Consider the following 13,737-nt stretch of genomic DNA (forward strand, 5'->3'; position numbering starts at 1 on the left):
TCCTCTTGGGCAAGTACTCTCAGCTTACTCTAATTCCCAGGGCAATTATGATGATAACTTGGGGTAATCCTCATAGGCACTATCCTGAATGCCTTGGAAATATATTTTGAAAATATGTTTGGGAAATATATTTTGAAAATATATTTTGAAAATATATACGATATATACGATGATAACTTGGGGTAATATATATGATAATAACTTGGGGTAATCCTCATAGGCACTATCCTGAATGCCTTGGAAATATATTTTGAAAATATATACGATATATACGATGATAACTTGGGGTAATATATACGATGATAACTTGGGGTAATCCTCATAGGCACTATCCTGAATGCCTTGGAAATATATTTTGAAAATATGTTTGGGAAATATATTTTGAAAATATATTTTGAAAAACAATATGCACACATTGGCAGCACTCAAACAGTGCTATTCATGTGGATTTTCGACTAAGGAAAAAGAAGTCTAAAAAAGAAGTCTAAAATGTAGTCTCTGAAGCGGGTTTAAGTATTCCCCGAATGGTACTAAGCAGATTGCTGGTCTCTGAGGTGAGGAGGAGAGAGAGCCTTATCCAGAAAACTCGGATACCTGGGGTATAGAAACATATGTACAGTTAAAATATTCTACTCTTTCACTTTTGCTTGACTGAGAACAAACAAAGAGTTTGTTGTTCAGGCTTGGTGACCATTATCCCTTTGGATTACTTGGATTATTATAATCACATTCATTTGGAAGTAATATGCTTGTCTTCTGCATGAGATTTTGCAGAAGAGAAATATCCCTCTCATTGCAACTCAGTACTCTGAAATAAAGGGCTTTCCCTGGGCAGTTACATGCCCCTGGCCAGAATTTAAGATACATACAGAATTCCTGCATGTGTGAAGCATCTCCCTCCATTGCAATGAATAAGGTTGCCTGCAACATCACAGGAGATCCACAGATGCATCCTGGAGTCCACACACCCACAGGTCCCACCCTCACATTGCTAGATCAGAGCAAGAGGCAATAATAATGGAAAGCAATTCTTTAAAATAAAGGATATATGTCCACTATTCTATACTGCCATTCTAGAGCTCTGTAGTGTTGCCTAAGGGAGATTATTAACGCTTCTGTAGACAAAACAAGACTGGATTATAAAGCATGATGGAAAGAATATTTTCAAGTGCCCTGGTTAAGGCTGCTCCTTTTGGATATATCACAGGCAGTTACAGTGATGATGTGCAAGGAAGATAAGACAGGACAGAATTGGCCCAAACTGGCATTTGTGGAATTTTGATTCAGTACCGGCAATGCCGAATGGATGGTCTTCACTATTCGACACATTTCTTATCCTCCTCAGATAGAAGCCCTAGCTGCAGTGTTGAAATGGCCCTAACAATCCTTCACAAGTACACATGCATAGCAAAGGAATGTTGAGTAAGCTTAGTAACAAATCTTTTGCTGGTTCAGAAGGTTAACCCAGCTGCCTGGCGGTTTCACAGCTGTTGCTCCTGTTGACAATTGCTTTGGTTCACCCTTGCTTAGATGTGTCACGGAAAGTATCGCTCCAGGTTCTGGCAGATTTAAATGCAGGTGCTGAAGAAATCTTTTGTCTCTTAACATGTCATATTTTAATAGAGCCCTCTCCTAAATAGTGTGGGCCCTGGCCCTCCCGTCACCACCAAATGGTGCATTGCTAAGTGGAGGGCCTGGACATTAGCTCAGAAGGAAGGGGAAATGAGTATAGGGGGGTCTCCTGGCAAGTAGTTTCCCCCCCATCTGCCCCCCGCTGTTCTGTTTTAGAAATCCAATATGTGGGACACAGCTAGACTATAAGTGCACTCTGCACCTTCTGTGCCCCTTCCCCCTTGAATTTTTGTCTCTTGCTGCCACTGCTTCTATGAGGAGATGTTTGGACCAGCTCTGGAGGACTTGTGCAAGCTTGCAATGTGGAAATGTGCTTGCTTGCCGCCACCCCACCCCACCCCACCCACACACATAAGGATGTGCAAAAGATTAATTTGATGTCAAGTGCTACAGAGAGAGGCTGCTTCTATTCTCCTCGTACCTCCGTCATGTCTGAAGACTCTCAGTCAAATTGGCAAGGTTGAAAGAACATGGAGTATGCATGAGTGGATAGCATTGCCAAAAAAAAACAGCACAGTGGGCATTCTGGAGCTGTGATTTCTATTTTGTAAGCTGTTGTTAATCTGGCTGTGGGGAAGAGGTTATGTTGAGCTTCCCTGGAATAAGAGTAATTCTCCTGTGGCGGCTGGAAGATTTGGCAATTTTTAGTTCCCGACTCTCGGATTCTTGATAGTACTGTATTTTATTAAAGACAGTTGACCACAGTAACTGGGAAGAAGAGATCCTGAAAGCTATGAGTGTGTGTGTGTCCCACCACAGTCTACTTTCACTGAGAAACAGCAGCCTTTTCTTTTTTGAATGCTCACACTCCTGGGGTTTTTCCTTCCTTAAGAGTTTTGATTGTCTCCCCCCCCCCCGCCTTTTCCCCCTCCTAGGTCACTTCTGTGTTTGATACAACTGGTTTTAAAAACAAGAGATCCTGAAGCTGCAACTCCTTCAGGGGAATAAAAACTCTGGGCACCTATCTTCACTTTGCCTCTCTGCTCAACAAGCCGTGATGGATTTCCTGCAGATGTGGTAGGTGGATGTACAGGTGGAGGGAGGTGGGTTAATTGTTGGCGTTTTCATTCATGTCTTTAAATCTGCATAAACGTCCCATGTGAGTGCAACAATGGCTCTGCAGGGGGGGAAAGCCACTGTTTCTTTGGTTATAGATGCAGTGCGTGTACAGCGTGGCAGGCAACAGGCACCATCTTAAGAGGTATTCTTTCTGGGTGGGTGGGGAGTGCCCCTTCTAAGATTGTGCCTGCTGCATGTATTTATGTGAAAAGATATTTAAAATGATGAGTACAAGTACATGTGTTGGGTGTCATCTTAAGTTGGTTAAAGGTTTTCTAACAGAGTGGTCTAGCCAATTAATCAACTCAACACCTCAGGTCCCCAAAAGAGGTCTTCACTTTTGTCCTTCAGCAGACAAAAGGGGCCTGGAGAAGAAATAATGTGGCATAGTTACAAGCTACCTCTAGCCAAAAATTGGTGGGACCATAAAATTGAAAAGGTTGTAGAAAATGAAGATGTAAAAATATTATGGGACTTCTGACTACAAACAGACAAACATCTGCCACACAATACACCAGATATCACTGTAGTCGAGAAGAAAGAAAAACAAGTGAAAATACTTGACATAGCAATACCAGGTGACAGCAGAATAGAAGGAAAAGAAATAGAAAAAAATCACAAAATACAAAGATCTACAAATTGAAATAGAAAGGCTGTGGCAGAAAAAGACCAAAGTAATCTCAGTGGTAATTGGCGCACTGGGTGCAGTTCCAAAAGACCTTGAAGAGCACCTCAACACCATAGGGGCCACAGAAATCACTGTCAGCCAATTACAAAAAGCAACTTTACTGGGAACAGCCTATATTCTGCGACGATATCTGTAACAACAGCAACAACATTGACAATAAAAATCAGCCATCCCAGGTCTTTGGGAAGGACTCGATGTCTGGATAAAACAAACCAGTCAATAACACCTGTCTGACTGTATAAATAAGAAATAATAATAATAATAATAATAATAATAATAATAATAATAATAATAATAACAATAATAATAATAATAATAATAATTATTATTATTATTATTATTATTATTATTATTATTATTATTATTATTATTATTGAAATGGAAACCTGCAATTGCTTAATAGTGTCAGTTCAGCTCCTCTCTGTACTGTTGTAAAATGGGTGATCCTTTTTTGTTCTGGTGAAATTCTATGCTTTCATTAGAGATACAGAGAATGTAGTAAATACAGTAAATCTGTTTGTTATTGGGTCCATAAAATTCCTAGTTTTTTCTCAATGATTGACCAGGAACAGCCTTGAAGAATTGCTCTTGATGACTTATAATAATTATGTACACAGCTCTTTTCCTGCATGCCCAGTTCACGTCATGTGTTCTATGTCACTAATATTTCCAGCCCTGCAAGGCTGGTGGTATTACCCAGTATAAACATATGAATGAGTGTGGAACTGAATCTTTAAACAATACTGGGCAGTCATAGGTAAAACCATTGAGTTTATGGCAGAGGGAAGATTTTGAACTGGGGACTTCTAGTGGAGACTCTTAGCTCATTCTCTTAACCACGATACATCTGTGGTTCTCTTTGTATTAGAAGTCCAACCAAGGACATAGCAAAAACATGAACACAGCTAAATCTATGCTACTATTCTTGTTTACTATTACGTTTGTATTTTGGAGCCAGATTCAGATAAATGCAAAGACTTCTGAACATACATAACTGTCTTATACTGAATCAGACCATGATTGGTCCATCTAGTTCAGTTTTGTCTATGCTGATTAGCAGCAGCTCTCCTGAGTTTTTGATAGGAGGGGTCTTTCCCAATCTTATCTGGAGATGGCAAGGACTGAACTTGGGACCTTGTGAATGCAAAGCATGTGCCCTACCACCCTCCTAATATCCTACTTGCATGCGGAGCTATTTGGAGCAGGTGACCCATTTCTGATACTGCTTGCACTGTTTTTGAGAGAAGCAATCTCTTCTAAAAGAAGCATTGTGCATAAAAAGGCAAATCGACTACATGCCTAAAGGAGGACTCTTTCCATGTTTCCAACCAGTGACTCAGCAAAGTTGACCATGCACTTGCTGCAGTGCTAAAATCTGAGGGTAGGGAAGGCACAGTAAGGTCAGCTTCACCATGCCTTTACACAACTCCAAGCAAATATCGTTGAGAATTCATTCTGATAATACAGAAGTTGAAAAGGTTCTTGTTGCGAACCTTGAAACTAACTAAGATTTGTATTGGAGACGCATGATGGAGTGTCTTAAGCTGTGCATTATTAAACTCTGTCTTGTTAAAAAGGAAAGTGTATTTTTCAAAAATTAAAAAGGACCAGATTTATTGTCCCTTCCTTATTCCCGGTTAAAAGGGTGGACAATGAACATGTGTTTGAAGATATTTTTCTACAAAGCTTTGCTTTTCATTGAGGAAAATGATCTTAAAATATTTTCACTAAGAATAGGATAGGAGAGCTGAAAGAATAACCAATAACCATGAAAGAAGTAGCCTGCAACAATCTTTACAGACACTTGGATGACAAGTCGACGACAATGACAGCTACCAGTATTTATATACCGCTTTTCATCAAAAGTTCCCAAAGCATTTTACATAGAGAAATGAAAATAAATAAAGATAGATCCCTGTCCCTACAGGGCTCACAATCTAACAAAGAAACAGACAAGTGCCAAGACCTCTGAACATACCCAACTGCCTTATCCTGAGTCAGACCATGATTGATCCATCTAGTTCAGTGTTGTCTGCACTGATTAGCAGCAGCTCTCCTGAGGTTTTGCTAGGAGGGGTCTTTCCCAATCTTATCTGGAGATGTTTCTTATCTTATCTTATGTTTCTTTGTTAGACACCAGCTACAGTCACTGGTGGCAAGCTGTGTTGGGGCTGGATAAGGCCAGTTGCTCTGCCCCTGCTGAATAAAGAGAATCACTACTTTCAAAAAGTGACTCTTTGCTCAGTTCGCAGCATCGAAGAATTTGTAATATAAACTAATAGTGTCAGGCAATGGGCACTCCCCCCACCCTTTGCTCTTTTTTTGCAAGAAAAGCTTAGTAAGCAAAGCTGTAGTGCTGCTCTGGCTGAGGAAATCGTAAATGAATATTCAGTCTTGCTTAGTTGGCATCTCTTCCCTACTGACTGGTGACATCTGTTGATTTAGACAGTGACATGCTGTTTATTATGCGTCGGTGAGAACAAAGGCTGATGAGAATGTGAGTATGCAGAAAGGATGTGGAATGAAATGGCTTCATAAAAAGAATGCATCAATATTGGATGCATTATAGTGTAAAACACTTCCTGGGTTTCGTAACTACTCCTTTGTGTATATGAAAGCATTAGGGGTTTTTGTTTGTTTTTTAAAGCATTAGGTTTTTCATTTATCTGAATGATCTAAATAAGCAATGTTTGAAAAAGGCTGGAGTGTCAGTGTTACATTGTTGATTGCTGGCATTTTTATAGATGTATGTTTATCAAATGTGTGAGCCAGGAGTATGACCTAATACAGAAGAGATGAAGTAGTGTTTTTATTCCCCTTCCCAAGCCCAGTTTTAGTCTACACTCTTTTGTACTAGTTGAACCAGCACAAGGCTCATTAACTCGTGCCCTGGTATGTTTCTGTCCTAAACACAGGACAGAATGTAATTGATTGTTTAGTTGTTGTTTTTATTTATTGTAAACCACCTAGAACTGTTTAGATGGGGTAGTATTAAAATATATTAATGAAAGGAATACATTAATTTCAGTGGAATTTAATTAGAAGTGTAAGTGTGTGTGTGTGTGTGAGAGAGAGAGAGAGAGAGGTCCCAAGCGCACACGTGCAGACCTGTCATGTCCTGCCTCACAGCTTTAGCTGTTGTGGGTGACCGATGCTGGGAGAACTGAGCTTGAACTCTTCGATCTGGAAATAGTCCACCATTCCATGCTGCCCCTTATGCTTCCTAATTCCCAGCAATGTCTCCTGGTAGCAACAGAGAGATCTGACATTAATGGATCTCCCAAGCTGTAAACTGGTCATAAGTTGACCACCACCATGTAGGGGATTGGTGTGAATCAACTAGGGCAGGGGACCATAGCGACATGGGGTATACTGGCTTTCCTGTCTACACGATGTTACTGGTCAGCAAATTATTTATTTATTCATTCATTCATTCATTCAACATTTTTGTATGACAAAGGGAGTGTATGTGCCGTTTACAAAACTTGCGTCTCTGGGTGGTTTACAGTAAAAAAAATACAAACAAAACAAAAACATTACAATAACTTAGAACAGTGTTAAAAACTATTAAAACAGTATCTAATTAAAAGCCTGGGTGAATAGATGTGTCTTGACTGCCCTTTTAAAAGTTGTCAGAGACAGGGAGGCTCTTATTTCAACAGGGAGCACGTTCCAAAGCCTTGGGGCAGCAATGGAGAAGGCCCATCCCTGAGTAGCCACCAGACGAGCCGGTGGCAACTGCAGACAAACCTCTCCTGATTATATCAATGGGTGGTGGGGCTCATAGTGAAGAACACGTTCTTTTAAATACCCTGGGCCTAAGCTGTTTAGGGCTTTATAGGTTATAACCAGCTCCTTGTATTTTGCCTGAAAATGTATCGGTAAGCAATGGAACTCTTTCAATAAGGGAGTCATATGGTCTCTCTAAGATGTCCAAGAGACCAGCCTGGCTGCCGCATTCTGGACCAAATGCAGTTTCTGGACTGTGTACAAAGGCAGCCCCAGATAGAACGGATTACATAGGGAATTAAGTATTCAGGGCTGTTTGTCATTTTTGTCTCAGCAATGCAGGAGCAACACTCCAATCCCACCATTTCATAATCTTGTTTGCTTATTAAAAAATTATTGCTTAACAGTTGCTTCTCTGACAGTTGGGAGGTCAAGGCTATAGTCTTGTTGCTCCTTAGAAGTCGTGTGATGCCTGCTGCAGTGTGTCAGATTTTCCCCATTTTTCATTTCCCTCTTAATGAAATAGGAAATGCTTATTAAGGTGTTGAGCTCCATTCAGATAGAAGCAGTGGACATGAGTATCAGAGCGAAACACTCTGTTTTACTCTGCACATACACACCCTTTGCTGTACAAAAATTATCTTTAGCACAAGCTGAAGCAACTAATATCCTAAAAACTTGGGCTTTCCTTTTCAGCTTTGATCACACACTGGGTTGCACTTGGAGTGGGGTACAATTCTAAGCCTACCATAGCTTAAATGCGAGGGGTGGAAGGGACATCATAGATTATGAAAACGACTCTTTATATACTGCTTTTCAACAGAAGATCTCAAAGTGGGTTACATACGGTAGAAATACAAAATAAATAAATAAATAAAATGGCTCTCTGTCTCCAAAGGGCTCACAATCTAAAAAGAAATAGAAGGTGGACACCAGCAACAGCCACTGGAGGGATGCTGTGCTGTGGTTAGATAGGGCCAGTTTCTCTCCCCATACTAAATACAAGACAATCACCATTTTACAAGGTGGATCTTTGCTCAGCAGGGGATTGTAACTTTCAGCATAAAACAAGTGAGTTGCCTCATTGCAGTGTTTGAAACCCACCCACCCCACCCCACCCGCATCAGCACAGCTGGCTGCATAAAAAGACTCCTGATTTTTGTGTCTTTGCAGGTTTGGAAGTTGTGCTTGGAGAATTTTATGCTAGGCACTGGACAGTCCTGGCCTCTATCTTGGGTGGGATATCTGGATGCCATCACAGAATGTAAGTGAAGGCATTGTGCCATGATTTTAATCCTGGTACCTCGGGACAGGAAAATAGTCTTCTTCCTTCTTACCCCTTTCTTCCCACCCCCTGCCCCAGGGTTGCCAGGTTGTAATCCAGGGAAGGGTCCCATGCCTTTTTTCAAAAGCTAAGCCCAAGAACTGTTATCGAGTCATGTGCTGCATGTCTCTCCTCCACTACTGGGTGGGATCAAGAAGAGGAAGGTTGCCAACTGAGATGGTGGCAGGAGATGGGTCTGCCTTGCTTGATCAAATAACCCACAGAGCCACAAGCAGAATTGCTAATTTTACTGAACCTGCAGAAGAACAAACAATACTGCTCTTTCTACTCACTGATGTTGCAGAGGTGGAGTACAAATGTAAACTGTAAATAAGTTATAAGCATGTTTGTAAACAGGTATAGGCTGCATAGGCCAAATCGGTATCTGCGTAGGCCACCAGACACTTCTGTGCAAATTGTGACTAGTGTGAACTGGCAACTTAAAATCTTTTAACATTTCTTTCTCTGGAGCATCAAAGACTCACAACTAAAAGCAGGGAGATGGGAGGAGTGAAATTGCATATGAAACTTCCTTTGAGGGAAACTAAAAAATGCAGATGACCAAATATTGGGGATAATCAGTGCTCAGTGGTGCGGAGTGGGATTGTGTCTCCTGACCGCCATGCCTTGATTGGGTCTCCTGTGTAGAACCTAAATGGCATCCCTGTCAGCTCAGTGTGGAACTCGATCAAGTTGTGGAGGTTGGCAACAAGGCCAGTGAGTGCAGGCCCAGTTCTGCCTACATGCATTGACTGGCTGACATACTGCATAACAGTATATCAACTTGGGAACCTTGCGGTCTGTGCCATTTGTGCAAATTGTGTTACACAAGAGTGAGCCCATTATGTCCAATGTACTTGTGTAAAGCAAATTGCACACAAACACAGTGTTACCAGGCTGATGTATTGCTGTGCAGTATGTCAGCCACTATCAATGAGCTCATTTTTCCAGGGCTTCTATGGCAGGAATTCCCTCATGCTGGAGGTCTGAATGATTGCTAGGTTTGGGACTGAGAAGGAATCTTCCCTCCATCAAATTGTGTAGTGGCCTTCAGGCTTTCGCCTTCTCTCACTGTTGGGTCTACTTGCCTGAGCGACCTGGAATTATTTGCTCAGCAGGTGCCTCATGGTGTTGCGCTTCATTTATGCTACATACCTGCCAAATTTACTCGGATTGATCATTGAGAGATATTGAGCACATCTTTTCATTTTCTACCAGGAAAATGGTGGAGCTGGCAAATATGGGTCCTACTCTCATTTGAACATCATGGGTTGATAGGTGGCTCGCCATGCCTTGCAGTATGGGCAAAGGGCACTGTTGGCCTGGCTAGCCTTCTGGTCCCTTTCAGTTCCATGATGCTGCTATTCTGCAATACGTAGCCTGCATATTAGTTGCATTGACATATAAATAGCCATCCATTGTATGCATTTTCTCTCCACAGCTCAGGCATCTTCATCAAAACCTGATCTAGGCTGCAGGCTGACTCAGCAGAAGCCAATCAATAGTTCCAAGATGACAGATGAGCCTATCAAAGAGATCTTGGGAGTCTCCAAATGTCCCCAATGTGCAACTCTGGAGAAAAGCAACAACAATGCCTGCAGGATCACAGCCGTCCCTTTGGTGAGCGAATGCCAGCTGACCGCTGCTACAGGGGGAGCCGAACTCTCCTGTTACCGTTGCACGATCCCATTTGGTGTGGTGATTCTCATTGCCGGGGTGGTGGTCACAGCTGTGGCATACATCTTCAACTCCCATGGCTCCATCATCTCGGTGCTTGGATTGGTCCTCTTGTCATCTGGACTCCTTTTGCTGGCCTCGAGCGTGTTGTGCTGGAAAATCCGACAGCGTAACAAAAAGGCAAAGAGGCGAGAAAGCCAGACGGCTCTAGTGGCAAACCAGAGGAGCCTGCTTGCTTAAAAATGGCAAATGGAAAGAATGAAAGATAGATGGATTACTAAAAGGACAAGCCTATTTATTTGCAGTTGGGCTGCAGGATATTTTTATTAATGGCTGAATTGGAATTATAAAGATGAACTAAAAGACTTTCTAAACGTTTGGGAATCATCAGTCCTTGCTCTATTAGAAACTTATCTCATGACGTGCTAGGGTTTTGCCCCCCAGCCTGCCCAAATTATTCCTCATGTTTAATTTCCCAGCTGGCATGAAGATCCAATGTTAATTTTTCAAGGAGAGTGCAAACCTTATGCACACTATTTTGAAGTACCAGCGGGGCTAAACTGGCTAAGTAGGAGTGCCCAGACAGAGAAACATGCTGTGGTAAAAGATAGGAAAGTGATCATATCTTTGCTTCAGCCAATAAATGTGCATTACTTTGTGCTATGTGCAAACTCAAAAGGGAGGAAGTACACATTACACACACGTATGTGCACATGCATGCTTTAATTTCCTTTCTTGCGTAATACCTCCTGGGAAAACTTGGCAAGCAGGGAAGTGTGTATACAATTGGGCAGCAGCTAATTGTCATTGACAGATCATACAATTGTATAATCCCCTTTGTAAAGCTATCTAAGCCAGTGGCCAGTTTTTACATTTTGTGGCAGCAAATTCCTAAGCTAAAGAAGAGATGTGATAGGCAAGGAAAGGATGCCACACTTCTCACTGCTTCACTATTCCATATCCACCTTCCAAAGTTGCTGTTTGCTAGGAAAAATAGTAATCAATCTTTTGTTCCACAAAGTGAGGTCATTCACACAACCGGGCAGCGGGTGGATGATGGGGGTAAGGCTGGTTGAACACACCTCCCCCCCGCCCCGACGAGCACTTGACCTTGCTGGGAACATGGACCGCAATTCCAGACGATCCACATCTGCAAGGTGCAGGGTGGAGCTGTGTAGGTATCCCACAATGCATCACACAATGTGCAGTGTATTGGGGGATTCTCCAGGAGATGGGCACTCTAGGCCCCCGTCTCTGTGTCTACTCGGGCTGGACATAGCCCCAGTATCTCGGAGCCTGGGTTAAGGGCTCGCTTAAGCCCTTATCCCCAGCTAAGAGCCAGGTTTCAAAGTAGGGCTAGACGGTGCTGCTCTGCCAGGATCAGGCCCGATCCTGGTGGTTCTCATGCACAGCCTAACCAAGGCTGGGCTTCCTTAGCCTGGGTTAGAGTGCACGTGAGAACAGCCTCAGTGTGTGTAATGTGCATTTTCTGCTTGGAGCCCATCTTTTGAATTAAAAATAGTTGTCTCCCACATTGGTTATGCCATCTTAACTACATTTTTTAAAAAGTGTCAAAGATAACATGGCCTCCTCACCATCATGTGGGAAAACAGCCTTGAATTGATGCTTTCTCCATCCCTCTTCTCTTCCCAAAAAGGAAGAACGTTCCTTTACTCTGTCTGCCCCCCCCCCCGCTCCTGCCGCACAAAAGGACTGGGTTGCCTTCCAGGGTATTGGCAAACATGTGGTTAACATTGAAAAAGAATGTGAATAAAATCAAGAATGTGATAAGAGCAGATCCGAAGTTCCAGAGTAATGCCCACCAAATGGTTGGGAGCATTTTTCTTTTTTCTTTTTAAATTGATGACAAGCCTCTGTGTGGCTTTGATTGATATAGTTCTCTGCAATAGCTGCATCAGCCAGTTCTTAGATATTCACTCATTTCTTCACTTCCCCCCTCCCTGTGATATTTATCTGTGGTACTTTTTAAAGAATAATATTGAACTTTTTTGGGGGGGGCTGTTTTCTAGATACAGTATCTGTAATTATTTGCCCAAAGTAAACAGCAAGGTATGCACATAGCTGAAAAGTTGACTATAATTAAATATTGTAACAGTGTCTTCGCACTTTTGGGTGGTTTCTATATTAAAAATTGTTTTTTTTAAAAAATGTACATTTCATATTAAAATAATAAACCATCTGTGCTGCTAGAGCTTTAGAAAATTTGGTCTTTTCCATTCTGATCTGGAGCTTTTTTTGCCCTGGGCCAGCAAGGAAGACCTAGGCACACAGACAATATGAATGTACGTAGGCTCCACACTCTTTCCCCCTTTACTCTGCAGTCTTCCCAGGAGGGGAAATTGAGTTTTTAAAAAAGAGCGTGCACAAGCATGCAAGCCTCTGCACATATTTGAAATGGCTTACTGAAACAGTCAGTATAGTGTGTCCCATTAATTACAGGGCATGCCTCTTAGACAGTTCCAATAGTAGCTTTATATACTGTACAAAGAAGCTTTAAAATTGCCCATCATGGAAACAATGCGCAGGTACCTGGTCTTCCAAGGATTTACAAGTTTGATGTTTACATCTTTAATTCAATTCCCTCCCACTTTCCCAGGCATAATTCACTGGAAATAACACTTACACAATCCCCATTGAAATGAAACAAAGCTGTGCAAGAGCATGTTTGTATTCACGAATGCATGCCTGTGGTGCATTTTCAGATGTGCCTCTCCCCCTCAAACATGGTGTTCACCATATGGGCAGTGTGCACAATTCAAGATGCCATGGATTGAATCTGGAACCTGCTGCAAGCAAACTATCTGCTCTGCCATTAAGCCATGACCCCTCCCACAACTCAGAAGGGCAATAAACCCAGGCTCACTCTCCCATTCCAGAGACACTTGGCCATCATATTTTCCCTACCTTCCTGCCTGTTGAAGAAGCTGTAGCTTTGAGGCACACTCATAGTGTGTTTAATATTAAAACTCAACTCTGGGACATATGAAGTAATCATACAGAGTGCAGCAGAGCACCAGTTCTTCACCACTGTGTAACCATAACCAGCCCAGACTCACTGAGATTAGAGGGAAAGGCTCCCAAGTTAAAGGAGGTGCTTTTGATCTGAACCATATCCCATAACCCACCCAGAACTGAGATGGAAAAGTACTTGGTCAGCAGTAAAACTAGACTTCCCTTTCTTTTTATATATCACAGAAAGCATCATAACACATACATGTTAGCCTCCTAGAGATCAGGTCTCAATTGTTATTATAGATTTTACCAATCCAACACATTAACCCAAACAAATCTGAGTCTTTTATGAAAAACACACATCTTTCCATATCTGAATATAACAAGCAGGCTATACTCTACCATAATTTCTTTGATTTATTTTTAAAAAATTAAATCTTGCCAGATCGCAAAGAAAGAATGTGGTTTTGATTGTTCTGTTCGACAATACATCAAATGGGTTAATTTCTCCTCCATATCTATAAGCCAAAGGAAAATTAGACTTTAATCTCATCATTTGAAGGGTATGGATTTTGTGCTGCCATATAAAAGGTGATTAAAAGCTTGACTGCATACACATAAACTTGTGGCCCTGTCTCGTGAATGATGGAAGGAA

The 13,737-nt window shown here is 41.8% G+C and overlaps 1 protein-coding gene across 8 annotated transcripts in view; it reads left to right on the top strand.

Moving 5' to 3' along the window:
* The window catches only part of TMEM100 (transmembrane protein 100), a 307,881-nt gene extending 295,560 nt beyond the window's left edge, over window positions 1-12,321 (top strand). For 5 of the 8 annotated variants that reach the window (XM_053301939.1, XM_053301937.1, XM_053301935.1 and 2 more), the window contains exons 2-4: window positions 2,508-2,649; window positions 8,282-8,372; window positions 9,874-12,321. In XM_053301939.1, the coding sequence (XP_053157914.1) occupies window positions 8,309-8,372; window positions 9,874-10,349 (540 nt within the window). In that variant the 5' untranslated portion in view covers window positions 2,508-2,649; window positions 8,282-8,308 and the 3' untranslated portion in view covers window positions 10,350-12,321. Of the gene's footprint in view, window positions 1-2,079; window positions 2,180-2,507; window positions 2,650-5,824; window positions 5,877-8,281; window positions 8,373-9,873 lie in introns of those variants that run through there. The other 3 variants (XM_053301942.1, XM_053301936.1, XM_053301943.1) reach the window with 3 other exon arrangements.
* Window positions 12,322-13,737: the final 1,416 nt, after the last annotated feature.

This window comes from Hemicordylus capensis, chromosome 2, assembly GCF_027244095.1.
Source record: "Hemicordylus capensis ecotype Gifberg chromosome 2, rHemCap1.1.pri, whole genome shotgun sequence".
Taxonomy (NCBI): Eukaryota; Metazoa; Chordata; class Lepidosauria; order Squamata; family Cordylidae; genus Hemicordylus; species Hemicordylus capensis.